A 22,626-nucleotide genomic window follows, 5' to 3' on the forward strand; every position below is an offset into this window, starting at 1 on the left:
ATAGATTATGGTGCCGCCCGACGTCTTCGATTACGGCCGACAGCGCAGCGACTGCGTACTGAAGCCTTGTCGTGCATACAGTATCGTTTGAACGGCTTGTTGCTGAGCAGAACGCCAAAAAATACGCGGCCTTAGCTATGAAAGTACACGAGTTTGCAACGCTTGCAGCACGGGATGCCGCGAGCAGGCTGAGGTACGTTACACAATTACCGCGGGGCTGGAACGTGCGAGCGCGGCGAACGCCGGCGCCGTGCGTGACCGTCCCTAGGCCTATTGTTTCGCTTCGAAGCCGCGGCGGTCGACGCTTTGGAACATGATCAACGCTGTCGTAAATCGTCTACGTATGAAACTGCCTTATAGTGATTCCCATCCTGCCATAGTAAAATAATTATAGGATTAACTCTGCCGACGCATTAATCGCAGAGCTAGTACGAGCAGATCGGATCAGCCGAAATGCACCAGCGGCAGCTGGCTTGAGCAGAAACTAGCTTGTATCACGGCTATCGCTCTTACCAGCAATTTGCTGCTGGTCAGCGATTCTCACGAGGGCTTCATACTTGATATTCGGCTCAATATTCCAGACGCCAACAAATTTTAGCACGCTTTATTTCGGACATCGGTGCTAACGATCCGCCGTGTCGTTCGCGAACGGTATGCGGGAGGAGGGGCCACAGCGGCGATGTTTACGGCGGTCAAGGAGGTGCTGCCATCGTGCGGTGCTTGACCGTGCTGTTGACGCCTCGTCGGACGACACTCCGATACTCCTGAAACCACGTTATATAAATAAGATATTTGTAAATGCAGCTTCGTTCTGCCCATGGAGGAAGGAAACAACTTAGGAGAGGCCCTTGCCATTCCCAATGCATTGGAGAAAGTGTGGCGGAAGTGACATCAAAATTTAGGGTTAGCCAAGTCGGGCCATTAGCAACGGCGACGCGTTGCTATGAAAACTCGGGCCACTAGCAACAGCGTTGCTAAGAGCCCTAAGTACGTGAGTGTCGCGGACAAAGGGTAAAGGAGGAGGAGAGACGTTGCAGCGCCCGGTCGCGGCGCGGCCGCGCCGGCTTCAAAAAAATGACGTCAGGGCCTCTCCTAAGCTTTCCTTCCTCCATGGTTCTGCCGATCCCTGCGTCGCTTCGGTTGTTGCACTTAATGGGCAATGGCCACCTAACCGATAAGGGCGGCGAGCTGTAACAGCCCGCACAGAGTTCGAGCAGCGCACGAGCAGACGACTTTCGCAGCTACCGGAAGTGTGTTCGTGACGTCATGGTTGCAGTGACCGCAGCGAATGGCAGCTTCTAGCAAGCCTTGCCAGTCAACCGACCCGTGACGTCACGGGATTAGGAAATAGTTCCATGCGACACCGCCAAGCGACATTCCCTCTGCCCGCGAATTTCAAAAAACGGTGTTTTTAAAAATAATAAATCGCTGGCTTTGTTCCAAGGAGTTATACTTTGCATTAATGCTCAAAAGGATGTGTTCTACACACTGAACACGTTTATCAGTGGTTTCTTGGGGGCCGTTTCCGTGGACCTTTAAGCTGAAGGTTTCATCATTAAAATCTTGTCAAACATGAGGATAGTCTGAAACTGAATTGATAAACTACTAAAGTTAATACTGCATTTATGGTTCCAAAAATGACTGGGATGACACGCGTATGCTGATGGTACAGTGTAGCAACTTTTGCTCCTATACATAACTTCATTTTCTTTTGTTTTTTTTTTAACTGCTGATTGTACTTACAATTACTGTGCCTAAAGGTTGAAAGTGTGGGAAAGGTTATACCAGAAACTGAAATACACCTAAATTGAGCAAATGCGACAAATATTTCGGGGGCACTTCAGCACCGCTGTTAAGGAAAACATACCACAGCATTCACGACTCGTGTATCCTCATCCCTGTACATTTAGTTGGCTACTTGTTTATTCACCGATCTTAGTTTGTGCTTTTATCACACATACCAATTTGTAAGTTTACTAATTACCACATGATGTAAATGAACCCACAACCCACACATGACTTGAGATTCTAAAAGGCAGCGAGTTTTTCTCATGTCAAAGGAGTTGCTTGGATTGGAGCTGGACCATACCATGGTCCCATCACACAATCCATCCGGTCATACCATCTGCCAGTCATCCTTGTCGCTCAAATTGCCTTTGTTGGTGAATACGGCCTTTTAATGCAGTCACATTAAATTAGGCGAGGGCTTCAACTATTGTTACATGGCAAGAATTACTGCATACGCTTTTGTTTATGCCCTTTTAGTATGCTGCCTCACCATCCCAACAGGATAGAGGAACAGCAATAGCGCATCAAAAGGCTATCCAAGGTTAGAATCTCATTGCTACAGGCATGTCACCTCGCTATAGAACACAGTTCACTTTGAAGGGCCAAGATTGCAATATTTTAGTGGAGTGATTAGCACTGCCAAATGTTTGAGCATCACATGAGGTGACAGTATGGGTGCAAGTATCCCACAGCCAAAGGCATTGCAATTAAGAAAGTTGCTGCTTATCTGCAAAATATTGAATTAAACCATTCTTATGCAATTCAACTAACACTGCCCACTTTGCCTTTCCATCACCAGGCCCTGTCTGCAGTTTCAAGCATCTTCATGGGGCTTACCTCTCAAAACTGTCTACGAAACATATCTCTGAACTTTTCTTACTTCATTGGTTTTGCAGATTATTTCCTTTCTCAAAAGGAATAACTGAAATATATGTGGTTCTATGACACATACAGTACTTACCTTTTTAGGTAGGCTACAAAAGGGAAGTAATGCAGAAGGTAGGCAGTCTAAACATAAATGTGTGTGCCAACATGGTGTTTTGGCACTGGGGTGTTTATTTATTACTCCAATCATGTGCGTTATTAATGAATGAAAAGGCATAAGTAGGAATACTTCATTTTGACACAGAAGCTATAGCTATCGCCAACGTGTGTGTGTTGCCATTACGCTCGTAAGTGAAGTGCAGACTTGTGAGTACACTGTTGAGCCAGTAGCACAGGGAGCAGTCAACTTGGACCAGGGAATGCCATGCTTTGAAAGGTGGGCAGCTGTTGTAATCTCTCGACTAGCATCAGTCATGTGCAGGATCGGTTGTCATGGGGAGAAAAAACAAAAGTATGTAAGCTCAGAACAATAACAAAACACTCAGAGAAACTCAGAGATGTACCAAATTTAAATAAATAGATAACAGGACTGCAGACTATGCAGCAGCTCATATATTCTAATAGTCTAATAGTGGATTTGCATATGGTCACTACACCTTCAAAAAGGAAAGAAGCACAAATGCTGCATTCATGACTCGTCAAAGGAGACAGACCAAAAGAAAAGTGTGCACCATGTAGCATAGCTCAAGAATGAGAAAAACCAAAACAGCGAAAAGGTTACCCTAAGTAAGGCCAGTACTAGTGCTCTCTGCATGCGTGCGACAATGTATCACTGCAGTGCGCATGCACAGCAGAAATGGACACCGTGGGTGGTAAAGAACTGATATGAAGTTATCAACACTGGCCGCAGACATCAGAACAGACAGCTGATTGTGCTTTGGTATAATGCAAGCGTGCAAGTTTTGGTAGGTTGTGAAGCATATAAATAAATGTTGAGACATCTTGAAAACCATGTGTGCACATTTTCATTTGCTGCTGCATCCAAGAAGTTTCGCTTGCACTGTTCATTAGACGACATGCATTGCTCTCGAATTGTAGCGTTTGTCGACTACACAGCATGATTCCAGAATTGCAACTGACTCAGCTGTGGACTTTTCATTTTCTAAACTTGCGAAATCCTTCCTATGGACTGTGAAAAAGAATGAGGAACTGTTCCACCCAAATGTAGTAGCTCGCCCTCTATAACGCACATGATGGCAGCCACAAGTCATTTTGTGCCAAACAGTAGTTTCCATACAAGTAACAAGAAGTTCTCAAACTATGTGACAGGACCATAGCTATTTACTTTGAGGGTGGCCACAGCAAACAGGCAACAACCACAAGATGGCCTAATCCCTCACCGAACTGCCGCACCACAACAGTTGCTACAATGCTAGCATCATAAAACCTCTGGCTGTCTTTGATATACGGCCCTCATCACAAATACACCAGTTCATGTTGTTAAGGAGGCTGTCCATGAGCATCATACTTCTCAAAGCAGCTAAAAAATATTGCAAACAGAGACCAACACTTGACTTTAAGTGCAGTAGCAGCACTACTAACATTTAGTGTGTTAGTGGAGTATAGACACCCTGAAACAGATGAAACAAAAAATGAATTATAAATTATTCAGCGGTTGAAGATAAAAACCAGGTGATGATCTGTACAGAGTAATGTCTTGCATGTTGTTAACAAGCAAAATGCGACCAAAATTAGGTATATATGCTCCTGTAAGATGAAGTGCTGCACTGGCCTAGCCCAAGCATGTGAGTACCTCCAGTCAAAACGCTTTCAACTACCATCATCCATGAGATGGTTGCCCAATAGCAATTGGAATTTTCATAATGCAGCGTTCCTTATCTTTGGCCAGCATTTTTCACTCTTCCCAATGGATGCAACCCTCCCCAAAACTCCAAACTGAAGACATCAATTCAGTTATGCAGAACTGTCAATAATGACCTGAACCACAAACCAACTTGGAGAGGTGGAAGCAGGCTTGAGCACTTTGAAGCTATAAAACGGGAGTTTTGAAGCATTCAAATTGTTTCGGAGCACGTTTCTAAAGTCAAATGATTTTATTAGCTGAATTTTTTATACCTGACATACCAAAATAACCTATTTGATTACTTTTTATTCAAAGATCAATGCATTGCTGAAAATACAAGACTAACAGCCAAAACATTGCAGAGATGTTTAAAAAACAACAAATGACCTTAGCAACAATTTGGAACAAACTAGCAGAAAATGCAATGCTTGTTTCAATACCTGATGCCCGAACGATACGTTTGACTAAAAACATGACTATTTTAGCTTGAGAAATGTGGACTATACCACTATGATGTGCTCAAGCATCACTAGACTAGTTCGGAGTTCACATCAATAAGCAGCACATTTCCATTCCCTGTCTTGTGCATATAATTTTTTTTATCCATGCCTGTTCTGATAAAATTTCCAAGGCACTGGTCAGTAATCCCTTCAGTGAAAATAGACTGCACTCAAGGGTAGCCCTTTCCTCCTTCAGATGCCCTACTCCATGGCCTTCTGTCAGTGGCTTCTCACGTTTTCGCTTGAGTGGCACAAGAGCTTGCTTAATTTTAACACGTTAATGATAGGCCCTCCATGCCTGCCCAACACTTGTGACATTTCCAATAATTGACACCTTCATGGTGTCACACCCATAATACTGTATGTTTTTGTCTGACGTATGTTTGACAAGCTTATTATTAACAAAGAGGTTCAATGAAATAGATCCACGACTGCCAGAAATGAGGCTCATGCTGGTCTGGCTTATGGGATTTAACGTCCCAAAGCAACACAGGCTATGAGAGGCTCATGCTCTTCTATTTAGCAGAAAAGGAAAAATATATAAAGGCCCTGTTACGACACAGGTATGCAAACATAGAGAATGAAATTGAGGAAAGCATATAATTAACTAATCAAAAACAAAATCTGCATTGGTGATGAATGGTAATTAGCAGTGTATCAACTCTCAAATGAAAAATAACTCATTGCAAACTAGAAAAACAATACAAAAACAAGAAACATGCCACCGTTGAGGTCCGAGACCTCCACATTATGCATCCTATGCTTTACAAACTAGCTACAGTGATGGATGTGCAATCTTTTACTTTCAAGCTATTTATGTGGCATGTATCCCAACATAGACAGCGTTCACCAGTGCTAAACTAAAACACAGCAGCAGACGTGGGAATGCCCTGTAAATATAGCAACAAGGTTAACGACTGGGTGAGTTGGTAATCATTCATTTTAAACAAGACGAGACTCTGAGAAGCCAGCCTCATCTCGTTCGCTTCTATTCTCTGTCTCGTCTTTTGGCTGGTTTAAAACGAAATACAGCAAGTGCCAAGTAGAACATGATGTGGAGCGTGGTGTCTGAAGGGTTGTGTATGAATGAGCCACGCCGGCACGGCGCGCCACTGCTCGTAGTGTGCCCAACCTCTGACAGCCAGTGAGACTCTCACGGATTCGGGCAGTACGGCCAGTGTGACTCTTTCGTCTTCCCATGATAACTCTAGACTGTTAGAAATGTGCTGAAAAAGAATAGTTTAGGCCGTTTACAGTCTCCAAACACACCACAAAATATGTCAGCTGTATTGCATTTCGCTTCTGCTTAAGGGGGGACACGGCTCTTCAAATTATTTTCCTTTTTTTGACCAAAAATGATAAAACCTGGCATTCTGATTCAGTTTCTTGCACTGATTTCAAACATGTAACCATTTTCCCAACTGGCCAGTTAGTTCAAGAGATAATGAAATAAATTGCTCATAATTTGCAGAAGGGGACTCTAAGGACCTTAAAATTACAATCAGCTTACTGTCTGGTACATATAAGGTATTTACTAAGGTAATCGCTAATAGAATCAGGACAACCTTAGACTTCAATCAAGCAAAGGATCAAGCAGGGTTTCGGAAACGGTACTCTACTATCGATCATATCCATACCATCAATCAGGTGACAGAAAAATGCTCAGAATACAACGAGCCCTTATACATAGCATTCATTGATTACGAAAAAGCATTTGACTCAGTTGAAACCTCGGCGGTGATGCAGGCATTGCGAAATCAGGGGGTAGACGAGCCGTACGTGAAAGTGCTGGAAGATATATATAGTGGCTGCACAGCAACCATAGTTCTGCATAAGGAAAGTAACAAAATTCCCATAAAGAAAGGTGTTAGGCAAGGAAACACAATCTCCCCAGTACTATTCAGAGCTTGCTTAGAGGAAGTATTCAGAGACTTGGAATGGGAGCAGTTAGGGATAAGGGTAGATGGAGAATACCTCAGTAATCTGCGATTTGCTGATGACATTGCCTTGCTAAGCAACTAGGGGGATGAACTGCAAATAATGATTGATGACCTAGACAGGAAAAGTAGAAAGGTAGGCTTGAAAATCAATATGCAGAAGACTAAGGTAATGTTCAACAGCCTCGGGAAGGAACAGCAGTTTACATTAGGTAGCGAAGTACTGGAAGTAGCAGGCGAATATGTCTACTTAGGACAGGTAGTAACAGCAGATCCGGACCATGAAAAGGAAATAACAAGAAGAATAAGATTAGGATGGAGCGCATTTGGCAAGCACTCGCAGATTATGACTAGCAGCTTACCGGTATCGCTAAAGAGGAAAGTATATAACAGTTGCATCTTACCCGTACTCACCTATGGCGCTGAAATGTAGAGGCTAACCAAGAGAGTTCTACTTAAGTTGAGGACAACCCAGAGGGCTATGGAACGAAAAATGGTAGGGGTAACTATAAGAGATAGGAAGCGTGCAGAGTGGGTCAGAGAAATAACTCAAGTTACCAACATTCTAGTGGAAATTAAGAAGAAGAAATGGACATGGGCAGGAAATGTAGTGCGAAGAGAGGATAACCGATCGTCGCTTAGGGTAACAAACTGGATTCCAAGAGAAGGAAAGCGTAGCAGGGGGCGGCAGAAAGTTAGGTGGGCGGATGAGATTAAGAAGTTCGCAGGGGTCAAGTGGATGCAGCTAGCACAGAACCGGGTTAGGTGGAGAAATATGGGAGAGGCCTTCGCCCTGCAGTGGGTATAGTCAGGCTGATGGTGATGATGAATTTGCAGAAACAATGAAAAAATAACAGCACTACAAAAAATTCACATGGACACTTTGCTAGGTACTAGAAAGCGTAATGAATACAATGTTAGGAGCATTTTTTTTATTTAACAAATATTAGCGATGTTATAGCAGTTCAATGTTTTCAATTTTGCTCTAAATCAGACAGGAAGGCAATCACATTTGGAACAGTGAACTTTGAACTGCTATAACATCAGTAATATTTGTTATACAAAAGTGCACCTCACATTATATTCGTTATGCTTTCTAGTACCTAGCAAAGTATTCATGTGAATTTTTGTAGTGCGGTTATTTTTTAATTGTTCCTGCAAATTATGAACAATTTCATTTATCTTTTGAACTAATTGGCCAATGGAAACATAATTACATATTTTAAATAGGCAAGAAACTAAACCAGAATATCAGGTTTTATCAAATTTGTTGAAAAACGTAAGAAAAATAGCTTTAAGAGCCATGTCCCCCTTAAAAGCAACCAGTTTGGCCATGATTTCAATTCGTGAAATCGCAGTCAATTAGAAAGAAAAAAAAGAATTATGTCATCGGACTTCTTGCGAGGAGGCTTTAATATTTAGACACCGCGTGCAGCAAAATATAACTGATCAAAATCTCGAGAAAACGAAAAGTAGCCAATTGCATGCGTATGTAGTCTTCACGCCATGCCAAAACTGCCATTCGTCAAGCATAGGTATCACCTCCATCAAAGAAAGAGAAAGCCAATATTCTTCTCGAATTAATGTATCTGTGAACTGGAGGCAACGGCGGTAGAAGAAAGACAAGAAGCTCAGGCGGCGTGCCTGCCCTGTGGTGTGCGACAGGTGCTGTTATATCATAGCTTGCAACAGCACCGCCGCCAGGGCCGGCACGTGTTCTGGCTGCAATGCTCTTCGCTGATTCTGCATCTAAAAGGTCCCCCCCCCTTGCTCTGAATTTCTCCTGTCGGGAAAGATGGCACTGCTGCGGCAGCAAGACTATCTTTGGCTGAGGCGTCATGAGTGTTGAACACCAACCTTGAAAAAGACCGCACCTCATCAAGCGTTCGAATGTTGGCCCTTCCCAGTAGTTTGTATGAGGTTTCCAGTTCCTAGCCTCCAGTGGTATATAAAACTGACCATATGCGGAAGCGCCTTATCACAGATCAGACTGTCTATGCTCGCTGATAGCTACAGCCTCATTCGGTGCTACTCTAATTTATTAGGCGAACTCCACGCTTCACCACCAGCCTAACCCGCACATGGCATTTTACGCTTTAAAACATGCAAGAGCGGTGTCTGACTGCTGCTCTTCAGTCACCGAGGGGAGTAATTTCATATATTCGTTTGTATCGTTCAATGTGGCCGGTACGCACCTAATTGTTTACGACACTGATAGACTCGATTTAAAAATTGCTCATTCAAGATTTATCTTATTTCATCTTCAAGGAGATTTCTAAACTCTATCAAGCCTTTGCGGCTATTTCAGTTATGAGGCGTTCCAATCAACAGATTAAAATGAAAACCATACCCACATTTGGCTTTGAATTTTCTCACGTGGAGAAAAAAAGAAGTGTACATGACACCAAAAAAACAAAAGGGCTATGTCTCTGGAGCAATGGTCCCATATCGGCTCAAGGTGTGAGGACGCCGTAGCAGAGACATCTGGATCACTTCGGCCTCCTGGGGTTCTTCAATGAAACTGCCATCGTTAAGTATATGCCTGCCATGCTTTCAGCTTCGACTGAAATGCTGTCTCCCAATTAAGATCAGACTAGGGTATCCCAGCTCAGTACTCGAGAGCTTTAATGACTAAGCCACCGCAGTGCCGTAATAAGTAAATAAATAAGCTAAGAAGACTAAACTTTTTTCTCGGAGAGTACCATGGTTATTTCATCCATTTCGCTGCGGCGACGCCGCGGATGTATATTTTACTCTGACAAAGTGACTATAAATCGGACATCGGCCCTCTGTGTACAAGCCCAAATCCGGCTCGGGCCCGCACGTTTAAGCCCACCCCGCGTCCAGCAAAAATGTTCATGTGTCGGCCCAGACGGGCCATGGGTTGAGCCGCACCCGGCTTTTGGGCCTGTCCATGCCCACGCAGTGTCGTGTGAAGCGCGTGCTGCCTTCACCTGACGCTTCAACATAAGGTTTGACAATCTTCTATTTTTTCGGTTCCTGGGGCTACCTTTCAGTGGGTCGCTTTCTACTTTTCGAAGTCTGAAAGGTAGGCAAGGCAGGCAGAGAATATCGTGGGGACTGCTTCCTTTGCTAGCAACGCGCAACGCTTTGCAGCACATGCCCATTTAACTCTGTCGTCCATGTTTTGGACACAAACCTGGGCTCTAAGTGCCCCTCACAAACAGTGACTGTATAGCTCGGTTCTTTCTTGGTATGCCGGCCGCCATAGCTGAAGTCGTTCGAGATCTTTTCGCACCAAGAAAGCTGACATTTTTTATTGCAGAATATGTGGCCTGTATTGCAGCGGGGAACAATGCACTTTTTTCCACATTACATTACATTACCACTTAGGATATACCATGATCGAAGAAAGGCATGGAGCGGGGACGTGAGCGAGAAAAACAAAATGCACACCGATGCAAGTTGAGAACTGACTGGCAATCCTTGCGGCACCCAGCGAACCCACGGCCACCAACAGTCAACGCAGTCTCTCGGCAGCCACGAAAATCAGAGCATCGGTATCGCCACTTACTGTTCAGTGCGGAGCGGCCTGTTCACACTCTACTATTCTAACACCATGATGCGGATGTTGTGGCTCCGGGCCGACCAGTGGCATATGGTAGCTTTTTGCTAAACAATTACCTTTCAGACAGACTCATTATGAATTATCCATTGATCGCCACGCCATTGTGGGCATAGAGCAGGGGGTCTCAAACTCGTATTGCTACGTGGGCTACATTGAGAAAGCTTTCTCTCATGACCCAGGAGCCAGAAAATAACAAAACAACAGCAAACAAAGTACCACAAATAACAATAAAATGAACAAAAATAAGCAAAACTTCGTTTTGCCAGACCAAGCCCTCCTATTATTGCAAAAGAAAAGCAATGTGTGCTCCTTTCCACTTGAATGCCGGACAAAAGCAGCTTCAGGATCGCTCCGAGAGAAGTACTGAAATGGTACACCTGTTAATACCCCACTTATAATCCTCAAAAAAGTCCACTTGGAAATAAAACAGAAGGCAGGATGTCCAGCTCCTCGCTTTTGAAGGCATAGTGATGTCAAATGAAAGTTCACGCAGATTAAGTGGTCAACGCCTTTTAAAAGAATGAATGCGTACTAACTGGTACAAAGTCCGAGTTTATTTTAGTTGGAAATTAGGGCAAGTGGTAATGCTTTTAAAACAGCTGAAAATTTTGAGCTGGCAGACTGCATCATGCAGCTCCGCGGGCCGTGTGCCAAAGCCCCTGGCATAAAAGGATAATCTCTGTTGAGCGGAAAGAAAGTGTTCGACGTTAGCGAGAAGATAGTGGATGGAGTGGAGGGGCTGCATTCCCCATTCTCAGCAAGGGAAACTAGAATGCTTCTGCTTGTCAAGCGAAGAGGATATACTTTAGGCAGGCATTGCCTCTGATACGAAACGAGCACCACCGTAGGCAGTGTACACCTAGCCAATTTTTTAACAGTACCGCGCGACCGTCGAATGCCCGGAGCTACTGTGCCGGAAGATGCAGGAGATGACAAAGCAATAGAGTGCGAGGGCGTGCTCACAATTCTTTCTGCTGCAGTGAACCTCGTTTGCTACGCTGCTTTGATCAATGTGAAGCAACCCTGCCACAATCGGATGGTAGGCATATCGGTGCCCGGAGAAGCTGTCATTGTTAGTTTTTAGCAACAATATCTGCATATCGTGCGAAAAATATCTTCGAACACACATTTCCGATAAAAAATCCAACATACCCCATAACTCTTGCCATCGATACTTTTGAAAAATTGATGTATCAGTACTTTCATTGCTTAAAAAAAAAAAAAGAAAAAAGAAACCCTTGAGACAGTATCCGCAAATAGAACCAGGGACAAGTGTAATATTTGGAATGTTACAAGTTTGCACAGATTGAAGCCACAAGCACATAGCAGAGCGCTCTCAGAACTTCGATATGAAACCTGATTCAAGGGGTTGCTGCCAACAAAGCAGAACAGCCAAGCAGACAACACTCGCTGAAGCAGCATGATTACGCCTCCCTGCTTGTTCCCTGTCCTCATTTCCACTTTGCTTCAGCTCGGACAGTCGACGCTCGGACGATACTGTTGAAGAATTGGCAGGGTGTATATTCTGTGCTGCTTGTCTTGCAAGCCATTGATGCCCATCTTGCAGACCTCATTTTATCTTTCGCAGTGGTTTCCAAAGCTATAAACTTATTGCAGCAACTTTGTCACATGCACAAAAAAGCGACACAACCAATCTGTGCAGGAATATCATTCGTTAAAAAAGGCAGCTTTGCTAGTTTCTCACAGCGAATTGAGAAGACAATAAAGCGTGGTTTGATCTTCCATCTCGTGCAAACATTTGTTTGTTTTTGGAGCTAGTCTGGTTTTCTTAGTCTGGACCAACTGTTACATTGCATACTGTTTGCAATGCATTAATTGCAGCTGAGAAAGAAAGGCTGCGAACTACAAGCTGGACACTGCAGCTGCAGGAATGCTTGCTTGTTCGATTTATTCATGCACTCTACGCAAACTGGTGACCTGTGCCCAAGCATGTTCCCCATGTAAAACAAATGACCAGTCGCGGTGGCACAGCAACTGTTTTGAAATTAAGTACAGGGCTCACCTTGTGGCGTTAGAGCATATGCTGCCTCCGCCTTTCATGGTCCCATTTGTTCAGCCTCAGCAACCAGCAAGCACATGCTAGACTCCAAAACACATATCAGGAAGGTCCCTGAGTACCAAATATTAGACATCAGCTTATAAGAAATCTTCACACACACAAAACAAATTGAAGTTAAGACAGGTACATGTTGATGCACTTTAAACACAAGGCGAAATCGCTTACCTCACCGTAATTAGAAAGCAGTCCTACATACATTTGACAGTGCGCAGTCATAAAATGAAGTATGAAATCATTATTCGACACCGCGTCATAGCAACGAGGGCCACACAAAATGATAGTACCTCGCACAAATGGTTAGTACGTCGTGGTGCATCGAAACAAAAGCTTCCCACACAGGCCTGTGTGATCCTCGCCTTTCCTGATTCTACGCGTTGTTTTGTAATGTCCTAGTTATCTCTTAAAGTCCCTCTATCAGCTCAGAGATGTTACAATCAACTATTCACCCAGACCGCTGTGGAAAGCTTACCCAAGTTTCCCGCCCTTTTCAAGCATATGCAAGACTGATAGTCAGGCGTGCTTTACATGACTGAGATTTTCATCATTGGGCCTAATAAACGGTATTTAACCGCATGTTCCTTAATGTCGAACTGTGTTGAGCTTTCGATTGAAACTGTTGATAATACACCTTTGGGGCATTTGGGCCCACTGCCGGCCAGGCAGGCTTAATGGTCGTTAACAGAACATTCAGGCGCACGGAAGTTGAAAACTAAATGTAGAACTCCAGACAGCGGGCAATGACTCAATACATGCATACTGAAATATCTGAAGAATAGGAAAAATTGCTTACGTACTGTACGACACAAGAGCGCACAGCTGGCACGGTGACATAGCTCCCACGGCTCCCACCATGAAGGACGACGACCAGCCATTTTGCTATTAAAAACAACCACCTACCAACAAAACAATAGTCGGACGTGACAATGTTTCTTAAACCGGATGGGACGTCATGAGTTGCAGCAAGCATTTTGCTCCAGCAACCCGGTTGCAGGAAGCATTTCAGTGTTGCAGCAGACGGCGCGTGCCGAATCCGCTAAGAGGTTTCTAATGTCAGACACAGTCAAGCACATTGGCAGAACATAGGAATAGTTCAATGTACGTCATAAAGTTGGAATAAAAAATTATTTCCAAATGATTTCTCAGCTTTCATATGCACACTATAAAACAGTCACTGAAGAGTTGTATCTGACTGTAGCCCACGTGCCACCTCCCCTTTTCATCCTCTGTCCTAAAAGTGCAGTGGATTTTGCCACCTGCTTATCACGGCAGTTTAGGTATTACAGCCGATGTTCCATGTTGGAATGCAGGAACCAATCCTACAACACCTTTTGCTTTAAAAAACCTCATGTCATCAGGCCTGAGGTATGACCATCGCAATGATTGGAAGAGACAATGCATACTGTCCCCAGAATGGGATTCGGTCGCTCTGGTGTAGAATTTGGCCATCGCCATGCACCAATATGATTATACGTGAATAATGACATTGCAGAGCTGTAGAGTGAAGAAATAATGTCACTGAATCTAAAACATACTGCAACCAGCAAGTGGGCAATCAACCATGAAGGCTGCTTCTCTCGTAACATAAACCCAAATGATGCCTTCAGTCCAGCCTGGATTAATCAAAGTAGTAAACTCGCTTTAAGTGGAAATATGATACATCAAACAGTGCACTGTACCCCACAGCTGGCACTTGTAACGGCGCTATTTGATCACTTTTTGCACAGGAGACACTGCTGTGTGGCCATGGGCACCTGCTGGCAGCACCATAATATTGTGATGAGGCGATGGTAAGCTTCAGGGTGACCTTCAGTCCAGGAGACACTGCTGTGTGACCATGGGCACCTGCTGGCAGCACCATGAAATTGTGATGAGGTGACTGTAAGCTTCAGGGTGACCTTCAGTCCCATGTACCGATTTGCCTAGTCACACTGCTGTGCAGATGCTATCCAAGTGCTCGCTAAGAACCTCACTGAGCCCTCACACAGTTCCTGGGCCTCGCAAGTTGTCCCAGCCCTCTAACTGTGCTCCTCCCCTGATGTGCTTCACTCGCACTGCTGCCAAATGCATTACAAAGACTAACTGTACCACAACTTTATGAAGTTTACATTGAATTATTGGTAAACCTATTTTGCATGTCCTTGCATGCAAAACTTTGCATGTCCTTGGTGAGCCATTCGTGATCTGTAATTTGCCCCAGAGAGCTTGGTATAATGCCTGCTATTCAATTTTGCCAGAACAGCTCTGCCCACCAGTCAGTTCCAAAATATACTTCTGACCAATGGGTAGTTAGTTCCCAGGGATTATGGAGACTTCCTTCCATAATATGCAACAATTATTGTTGCTCCTGGTAAGAAGAATTGCCTGTAGGCTGGAAGTAAACGCACCTTCAAATGCCTTGAATGTACGCAGTAGTGGGAAAAATTCTTCATTAAAATCAAATGATACTGATTCCAAGGAATTGTTTTTTTTACTCACCAAAGATGTGTTCCAGGCCCCCTAAATGTAGTGTTTCATTTTTGGAAGCAGATGACTCTTACTGAAGGAATAAGCTCTTTAATAAAATGGTCTCCAATGGATGCAGTACAAAAGGGATCACAGGCAGAATGAAAGTCAAAGGGACACATCTCAGTCCCACCTCATAAATCTCTGAAACATGAACTTGGTGAATGTAGTGCACAATCTGAATCCTGATCCTGCAGGACAGCTGGCCACACTTTGGCACATGAAAGGTCGATGCTTGAACTTCTTGCTCCCAGCAAGAGATGGTTTTGTGGTTGAGCTTCTGTAATAAAATTAGCAGCAAAAAATTAAAAGTAAATATTTAAGAGAGTTGATGCAGTAAAGCAGACTTTAATAAAAGAAGAAAATGCTGTTAACGACAACCCTCAATATAAAAAAAATATGGAAGAAAAGCACCACACAAAAAAACTGCGTCTAGAGCAATTAATTTTTCCAGGTACTGTGTACAGTTGCACATTAGCAAACAGATGGCTTTGCAGCCCATTTGCTACATTCAAGTGTGCAGATATTTCCATTTGGTGGAAAAAATTTTAGCAGAAATGGCAAGCAGAACCTGAAACGGCAATGATTTTCAACCAACAAATTGAATGCGACTGAGTGAGGACCATGGGCATTTTTAAATATAACAAATTCTCATGATGAAAAAAAAAATTATTAGCCGGTCCTCTAACTAAAAGCCACATCTACAAAGAAAACCAAATATTGTCACATGACAAATTTAAAAATGGATTTGCAACTACCTATGTACTTATGGGAAGCGTGGTCACACATTCCGGGCACCTTTATTAGAAAATAAAGTCAATGTATTCTGCACCTTTAAATCAGCACCGAGGGGACTGGGTTACCAAATCTATAACAGCCTTGTACTTAGTGCCTTTGCTCAGATATTAGAGGTCGGTTGGTTTACGGGGTGTAACGTCCCAAAGCGACAATGATAGATGCCGCAGTAGAGGGCTGCGAAAATTTAGACCACCTGGGGTTCTTTAATGTGCACCGGTATTGCACAGTACAGAGCACCTTGCTTTTCGCCTCCATGAAAAGTGGCCGCTGCACCCCGGATTTGATCCGCACCTTAGGCACAGAAGCCAAGCGCGCTAATTACTGCACTGCACTGCAACTACTGCAGAGGTATAGATTTTAAGCAAATGTGCTGCCACCTACTGGAGGAAAGCTGAAACGAGCAAGCAATGCCATGTTCGAGGACTGTGGTCACGGGATTGCCTGGGATTTAGTGGTTTTCCCAGTATGGCCATTCTTTTACTTTATGGTTTGAAAAAATAATGACCAGCAAGTGAACCGTGGACCGTTCTCTGTTGCCCACATTTTCAAGCGACTTTATAGGTACCTACTGTGCACGAAAAACACAATCGGAGAGGCAACGGTAGCGTAGGAATTCAAACTGTTGTATGTCAGCCTGGCGACGTTGAAGAAGAGGAAGTGCACTAGGTAAGAATATCTTTTCTTTGCGTTTTGAAATGTCAAACTCACACTGTTATTGAACTGTTGGGCTCTGTTTGTTTTCTTTTCACATTGGCAATCAAATCGTTAAGGTAAAATGTCCGTGCTTGCGTTGTATGGAAATGCCATATCATGATCACACACTCGATTACGAGTACCACACCCTTGAGAAACTTGCTGCTTGCTAAAGTGTTTAAGGCTCTCCAAAGATATTATGCTGCTGAGGCAAGGACGCGGGCTCAATCCTGATTGCAGCAACCATTTCTCTGATGGAAGTGAAACGCCCTTGTGACGAGATTTCAGTGCGTTAAAGACCCCCACTTGCTCCAAATTAATACATAGCCCTCCACTACTGCTTGCCTCATATTCCTAATGTAGATTCGGCACATAAAAAACAATGGTCCGATAATTTGCATTGCTACTTGCGTTTCGGCACCACACAACAGTAAGTGTTCGGCAGAGGGATGGGGCTTAGCCCCGACTGCCAATGCTGCACTGTGGGTGCACACCATTGCTTGGACAAATTCGATCTTTGGAAGTTTTTGCAAAAAGCGCGATGACCGAACAGGAGGCCACAAGAGGTAAATGAGCAATTTAAGCGGCCTGCTGGGGCACTACTTACTGATACTGGGGTCAGCTGAAGGTTCACAGCGGATCCGATCGCCTGTGACACTTTGCAAATGAAATAACAATTTGCATAAAAGCAAACCAAACATTACGGGCAAAAACGGGCACATGAACCTGACCATCAGACGCAAAACTAGTTCTGTGTGAGGAAATGCGAGCTGACTGACACAGTGCCCCATAACTGCTAGCCGACATGAGTGCTCCTTGAAAAATACAAGATAAGCAAACAGCTCACCTTTGGGCCATTTTTATAATTTAACTTCTGTGATTCAATTAATTTAATACCTCTTAGGCTGCTAATGCATAGCATCAAGTTTTGTTTCGTTTCTGCAGTGCTTTTTTTTTTTACAGAGTTAGAGTAGGTGAGCTCGGTTGACGCTCGGTTTTATTGGTTTTACATGGTCTTTACACGGTTTAGTGTGTGATTTCGGATTGTGCTCGTCGAGACCTTTTCCACAAAATAAATCTTCACGTTGTAGCCTAAGCCCCACCGTGATGGTGTAGTGGTCCCGGTGCTCGACTACTATGTTGCGAGAATGCATCCCGGCAGCAGCGGCCGCTTTTCGATGGAGGTGAAAAGCAAGGCACCCATGTACTGTGCTATGTCAGTGAACATTAAAGAACCCCAGGCGGTCGAAATTTCTGGAGCCTTCCACTATGGCGTCTCTCAGCCTGAGTCACTTTGGGCCACCCCATAAACCAAACGAAACGTTCAGCCTAAAGATAAATTGTTAATCACATTTAACTAGCTATGAATGCAATTATACTCGACATAAGGTATCCAAGTATATATGACACAATGTTATGGTGTGATGTCCAATTTAATCACTATTAACACGGTAATGATAGTTATTTAATAATACAATTAGTTCAGCTATCTAAGGACATATGACAATGATGTAGCAAAAAGTTCAATTTAATCAAAGTTAACTAATTAAAGGTGGTTAACTATACCTAATATCAATGCAGTGCAATTATATTTGTCGCAAGCTATCCAACGATGACACTTATGGCTATTATGCTCGACATAAGCTACCCAGCCACTGTGGACACATTCTGTATATGTATTCCGTATATGGTGCGCATGAGCCAAGTAATGCTACACATGAATAAAAACTGTACGAAGCAGGCACCCTCACTTTGTTACCACGATTATCCTTAGCTTTTTTTTGTGTACGTCAAGGTACAGAGCAATATTTGGGCACCTTAGAAAACGATAAATGCCAACTTCCTCATCGCTAATCCTGAGCTACCATATACTTCCAAGCTGTAGCGCACACAAGACGAGGGACTGAGAACGAGAGGACACACACAGCGCTAACTTCCAACAACTTTATTTGAAAAAACGGCACCTCTATATAAATATATACAGTACATCGTCGTGATCTCACAAGTCATTCACGGAATCAGCAAGAACGAAGGTAACCTATTTCTTTTTTTTGAAAGATTAACAGAGGGGGTACTCACGCATGCACTTCCTAATCTCGCTTTCTTTTCCGCTTTGATTATTTCAGACACCTTCAGACCACAATAACGTGCCTTGACAAGCTTGGCACCAGTGCCGCTCCGGTACCTTTTGCCTACCTTGGGATCACAGACGACTGCAGTGCCACGTCAATCGCCTTGATTTTTTGTAATCATAGAAGAGGTCTACAGCGTTTGAAGCAGGCTTGAGCATTTTGAAGCAGCTTTGGGATACAAACAGATGGCATTGAAGGGTATAACATCCTTCAGATTTACTTCACTGCTGCCAGCCAATAGTTCATCATTCTTTGCTTGAGCAATTCTGGGGCTCATCTTTAATATCTTGGCAGTAGGTCATATGCCCTTTAAACACTCCTGAAAAGCTTCCTAGTGACTTACAGCTTTGGTGTACCAACTGATAACGCTTCAAGTATGATTTTGTGACATAGGCCTGACGTGCTTCTCAGGGACAAAGGGGCTCAGTGTTTGAGTACTGGCTTGTTTTCATAGTAAAAGCATAACAAAACTTGTGTATTTTTTGCAGCCAGACAAGTTTCCTAGCAGCTCGCAGTAGTTTATGCTATCTGCGTCGTTTGCTACTCTCTCCACTTGCGATTCAAAAGGCTGGAAGGAGGTGCTACATCATATGCAAAGTGCATTTTTTTTGCAATTAATTATCTCCAATCACCTGTGGCTCATACTAAATTTACTTGCGAACAAATATTTATTATGTTCTATGCCTCTTTCCATTACAAAAATTTCATTTGTATTAAGCCCAGTGCAAAATTCATTCTATCTTTGACCCCAACGCTGTAAAATGTTTCCCGTGTTCTGCTAAATTTGATGGCAGAAAATCGAAGCAGCCAGTTTGGAGCAGTTTTGGAGCAATATTGCATTTTGGAGCAGGATGGAGCAGGCAAAACTGTTTGGAGCAGAATGGAACAATTGGAGTAGCGCTTCCATCTCTGATCATCCAATAACAATGGTGAAATGGCATAAATTTAGGGGAATCAAGACAAACTATGCTGCTGGGCTTATTTCAGCGACAGGGCACTTCTGATCATTGTTATGCCTGGCATAGCACATGCTCCCAAGGTTATATGCAATTCGGGTTCAGGGAGGTCTTTTCAGACGATTGCTAGTTTCGTGGGTTGTACCTTGATGTGGCCATACGTCCAAATGAACCAGTGCAACTTTGATCATGTCTGAATTAATGAGCATCCGACACCACAGAGTTACATGGGCGCAGGCTCCTAGTTCCAATCATCAAAATTTCCTAATTAATGGGGGTCAAATTAATGAGATTTTACAGCACATAAGAAAATCTAAGGCGTGGATATACATCACAATTAAGGTCGTTTTACAAAGTTATCAGCACCACTTTTACTTTTTCTAGAAAACTAGAGGCCAAAATAGCTTGGAAGAGACCCATCCAGTTTTTAAACCCATGCTGAGCACAACTTTCCTTTTGATAAGCATGTGAGACATGCAAGCAGCTTATGACGTGAAAAGGGTTAAAAAAAGCGCTCCAAGAAAGAGCTGTCCAGTACAGTGTTTCTCATGCCCAATGAGGTGTTTCGGGATGCAAGACTGCACAAATTATAAAGTAGCAGCTCATGCCCCAGACACACTGCTGCCAGAATTGCAGTGCTTAATGCGCTACCTTGCTTCAGCAGATGGGGGAGCAAGCATGCCAATGTACCAGTACAGGTTCGTTCATTATCAGGTTATACATTACAAGACACGTTCCTAAGATAGTATCATTCCTACTGATGCCCACAAACACAATATCATAAAAAAATGCGGTTGCTAATGCACATTCAGAATAATAAGATCTGAAATTTTTCATAGAATCTTTCAGTGCCACAGTGGAGGGCTCCACGAATTTCGGTCACCTTTATAGTCGTGTACTGATGTCGCACAGTATACGAGAGTCGTGCATTTCACCTCCATCAAAATAGCCGCCGCAGTCAGGATCAAACTCGCATCCCTGGGAACAGCAGTTGAGCAGCCTAAAAGAATAAGCTGCCTTGGCAGGGTTTCCCATCAAACCGTGGGTAAATAGAAGCCTTAGATATGGAGTTCAGTTTCTTTAGCCATAGGATATGACAACACACAGGCTTTGGAAAGGTCTTCCCTCGAGGCAGCATTAACAGAGGAACATGTGAAAAGTTGCAGCTGTTAGGTAGCAGGACCAAAGTATTACATTGATAAGGGCTTTTCACTTACAGGAATGGCGGTGATAAGACCACGTGATCGAGGCTCTCTACTTGTGACCTGGTAGACGCAAACACAGATGAGAACCACTTTAATATACTATGGGCGGGCCACACAGCCCTATATGCATCAGCACATTCATTATGACCTGCAATATATGTGAAGCAGTAAAAGCACAGTGCAGTGGCCATGTGTGCATGGATAAGCTCCTGGGGTGCCCATGTTGATACCCTCCTTGTTGTGTTTGTGCTTGCCCTATGATGAATATCACATCATGTCACAATGCTACTAAATTGACTGCTGCTATATGTTGCAGGTCATACTGAGCATAAGTGTACGCGGACAATGCACTCACAATATGAATTGCAGAGCAATATCCTTTTCACTATTACCCCAACAGAGGTTAGTTGAAGTACTCAAGCAAGTGCAGGCCTAAACCAGTTTTCACATCCATGGTTTAGAAAATTAACTCTTACATGTAATACAGCAGAACCCCGATTGAAATACATACCACATTTAAGATATAAACAACATTTTGCAATACCTTTTACCTTGGCCCAGCAAACAAACTATTCAGAAAGAAAGCTCTTTAACTCTTTCGTTACAGAGAGAATATAAACGTTTTTCATAGGTTTCTGAAGATATTTTTTTGCCAGTACAAACAATACTGCAGCACACATTGCAGCATACAAAACTGCCAATAATGAAATGTCCTTTCCAAACACATAAGTTACAAAGCAAAAATTTATTATGGAACACACAAAAAATAAAAAAATTGCCATTTTTGTGGCAAGGTGATAAAAATAAGATAGAAAAGACAAAATCTACAGACACATTATTAACAAAGAAAATTTAGAATAGTATACATACTGAAGTTCAATGACCTAGAAACACTGTAAAAAATAAACTATCTGTACGGTGCCGTTCTTCAGCTACATAAACTGCACGTGGAAACAGCCTCATTTCTCGTGCCATGCAGTGAGTGAAGCAGTTCCTGGTTTTCGTAGGCACCAAACCAAAACTGCTGCTACCTGGCTGTAAAGGGTGGGTATACATGTTGCACATATGTGTGCAACACACATGTTGCACATGCGGCGGACCGTCAGGAATGCGTTTTCATGGAATAAAACCATCCGGATTTAGAGTCAAAGCTCACTAATGAGTAGCTGGCACCCTTTTTGAATAAATATTATCACTCAACACAGTCAGATAACAAAGCCGACAATATGATTCTATATTTGACTGACTTGATCACAAAAATTTGATGTTATTGCTTCATTACAACGAGTAGCATGTATTTTTTTTTTTTTGCTAAAGCAACATTATGACAGGTTTCAGCTTGTCGCGTATGCTGTGGCCGCGGCCACTAATGACCTCGAACGGCCGCGCCAAGCAACTGCTTAGCTAAGCTCTGCCAGATGGCGCTGCAGTTGACGCCACGCCACTGCCACTTGCTCCCGCCAGATGTGTGCTCCGCAGGCAGAGAAGCACACATGACCGCAGCTACGATCTCCTCATAAAAAATCAGCCTGTCATGACATTTGAATTCACGCTAGCCCTATGCCACGGGCAGGAGCTGCCAACACAGGTTGCTCCTTTCATATGGGAGGGTGATATCAGAATCAGCCTGCCAGAACCATTTGCATTCCCGTTACCTCTACAACATGCAGGCATGTTCATACTGCTTAGTTGAAGTGTGACTTTATATGTGGGCTGATAGCTTATGCTTTCGCATCATACAGGATGAGCTTAAGTGT

The 22,626-nt window shown here is 43.4% G+C and overlaps 1 protein-coding gene and 1 long non-coding RNA gene across 4 annotated transcripts in view; both read right to left on the reverse strand.

Moving 5' to 3' along the window:
- Window positions 1–2,814: 2,814 nt before the first annotated feature.
- Window positions 2,815–13,643, reverse strand: LOC146202423 (uncharacterized). Its single transcript, XR_014702145.1, has 3 exons — window positions 13,378–13,643; window positions 12,527–12,634; window positions 2,815–3,074 (listed from the first exon to the last, which is right to left on the reverse strand). It is a non-coding gene; the product is annotated as an uncharacterized LOC146202423 (long non-coding RNA).
- A 1,458-nt stretch (window positions 13,644–15,101) lies between these two features.
- Window positions 15,102–22,626, reverse strand: part of LOC146202424 (uncharacterized) — a 132,538-nt gene continuing 125,013 nt past the window's right edge. For all 3 annotated transcript variants that reach the window (XM_084588178.1, XM_084588180.1, XM_084588181.1), the window contains 2 exons: window positions 20,882–20,929; window positions 15,102–15,365 (listed from right to left, as the gene is read on the reverse strand). In XM_084588178.1, the coding sequence (XP_084444304.1) occupies window positions 20,919–20,929 (11 nt within the window). In that variant the 3' untranslated portion in view covers window positions 15,102–15,365; window positions 20,882–20,918. The remainder of the gene's footprint in view (window positions 15,366–20,881; window positions 20,930–22,626) is intronic.

This window comes from Amblyomma maculatum, chromosome 1 (assembly GCF_055883805.1).
Source record: "Amblyomma maculatum isolate TAMU_Amacu chromosome 1, ASM5588380v1, whole genome shotgun sequence".
Taxonomy (NCBI): Eukaryota; Metazoa; Arthropoda; class Arachnida; order Ixodida; family Ixodidae; genus Amblyomma; species Amblyomma maculatum.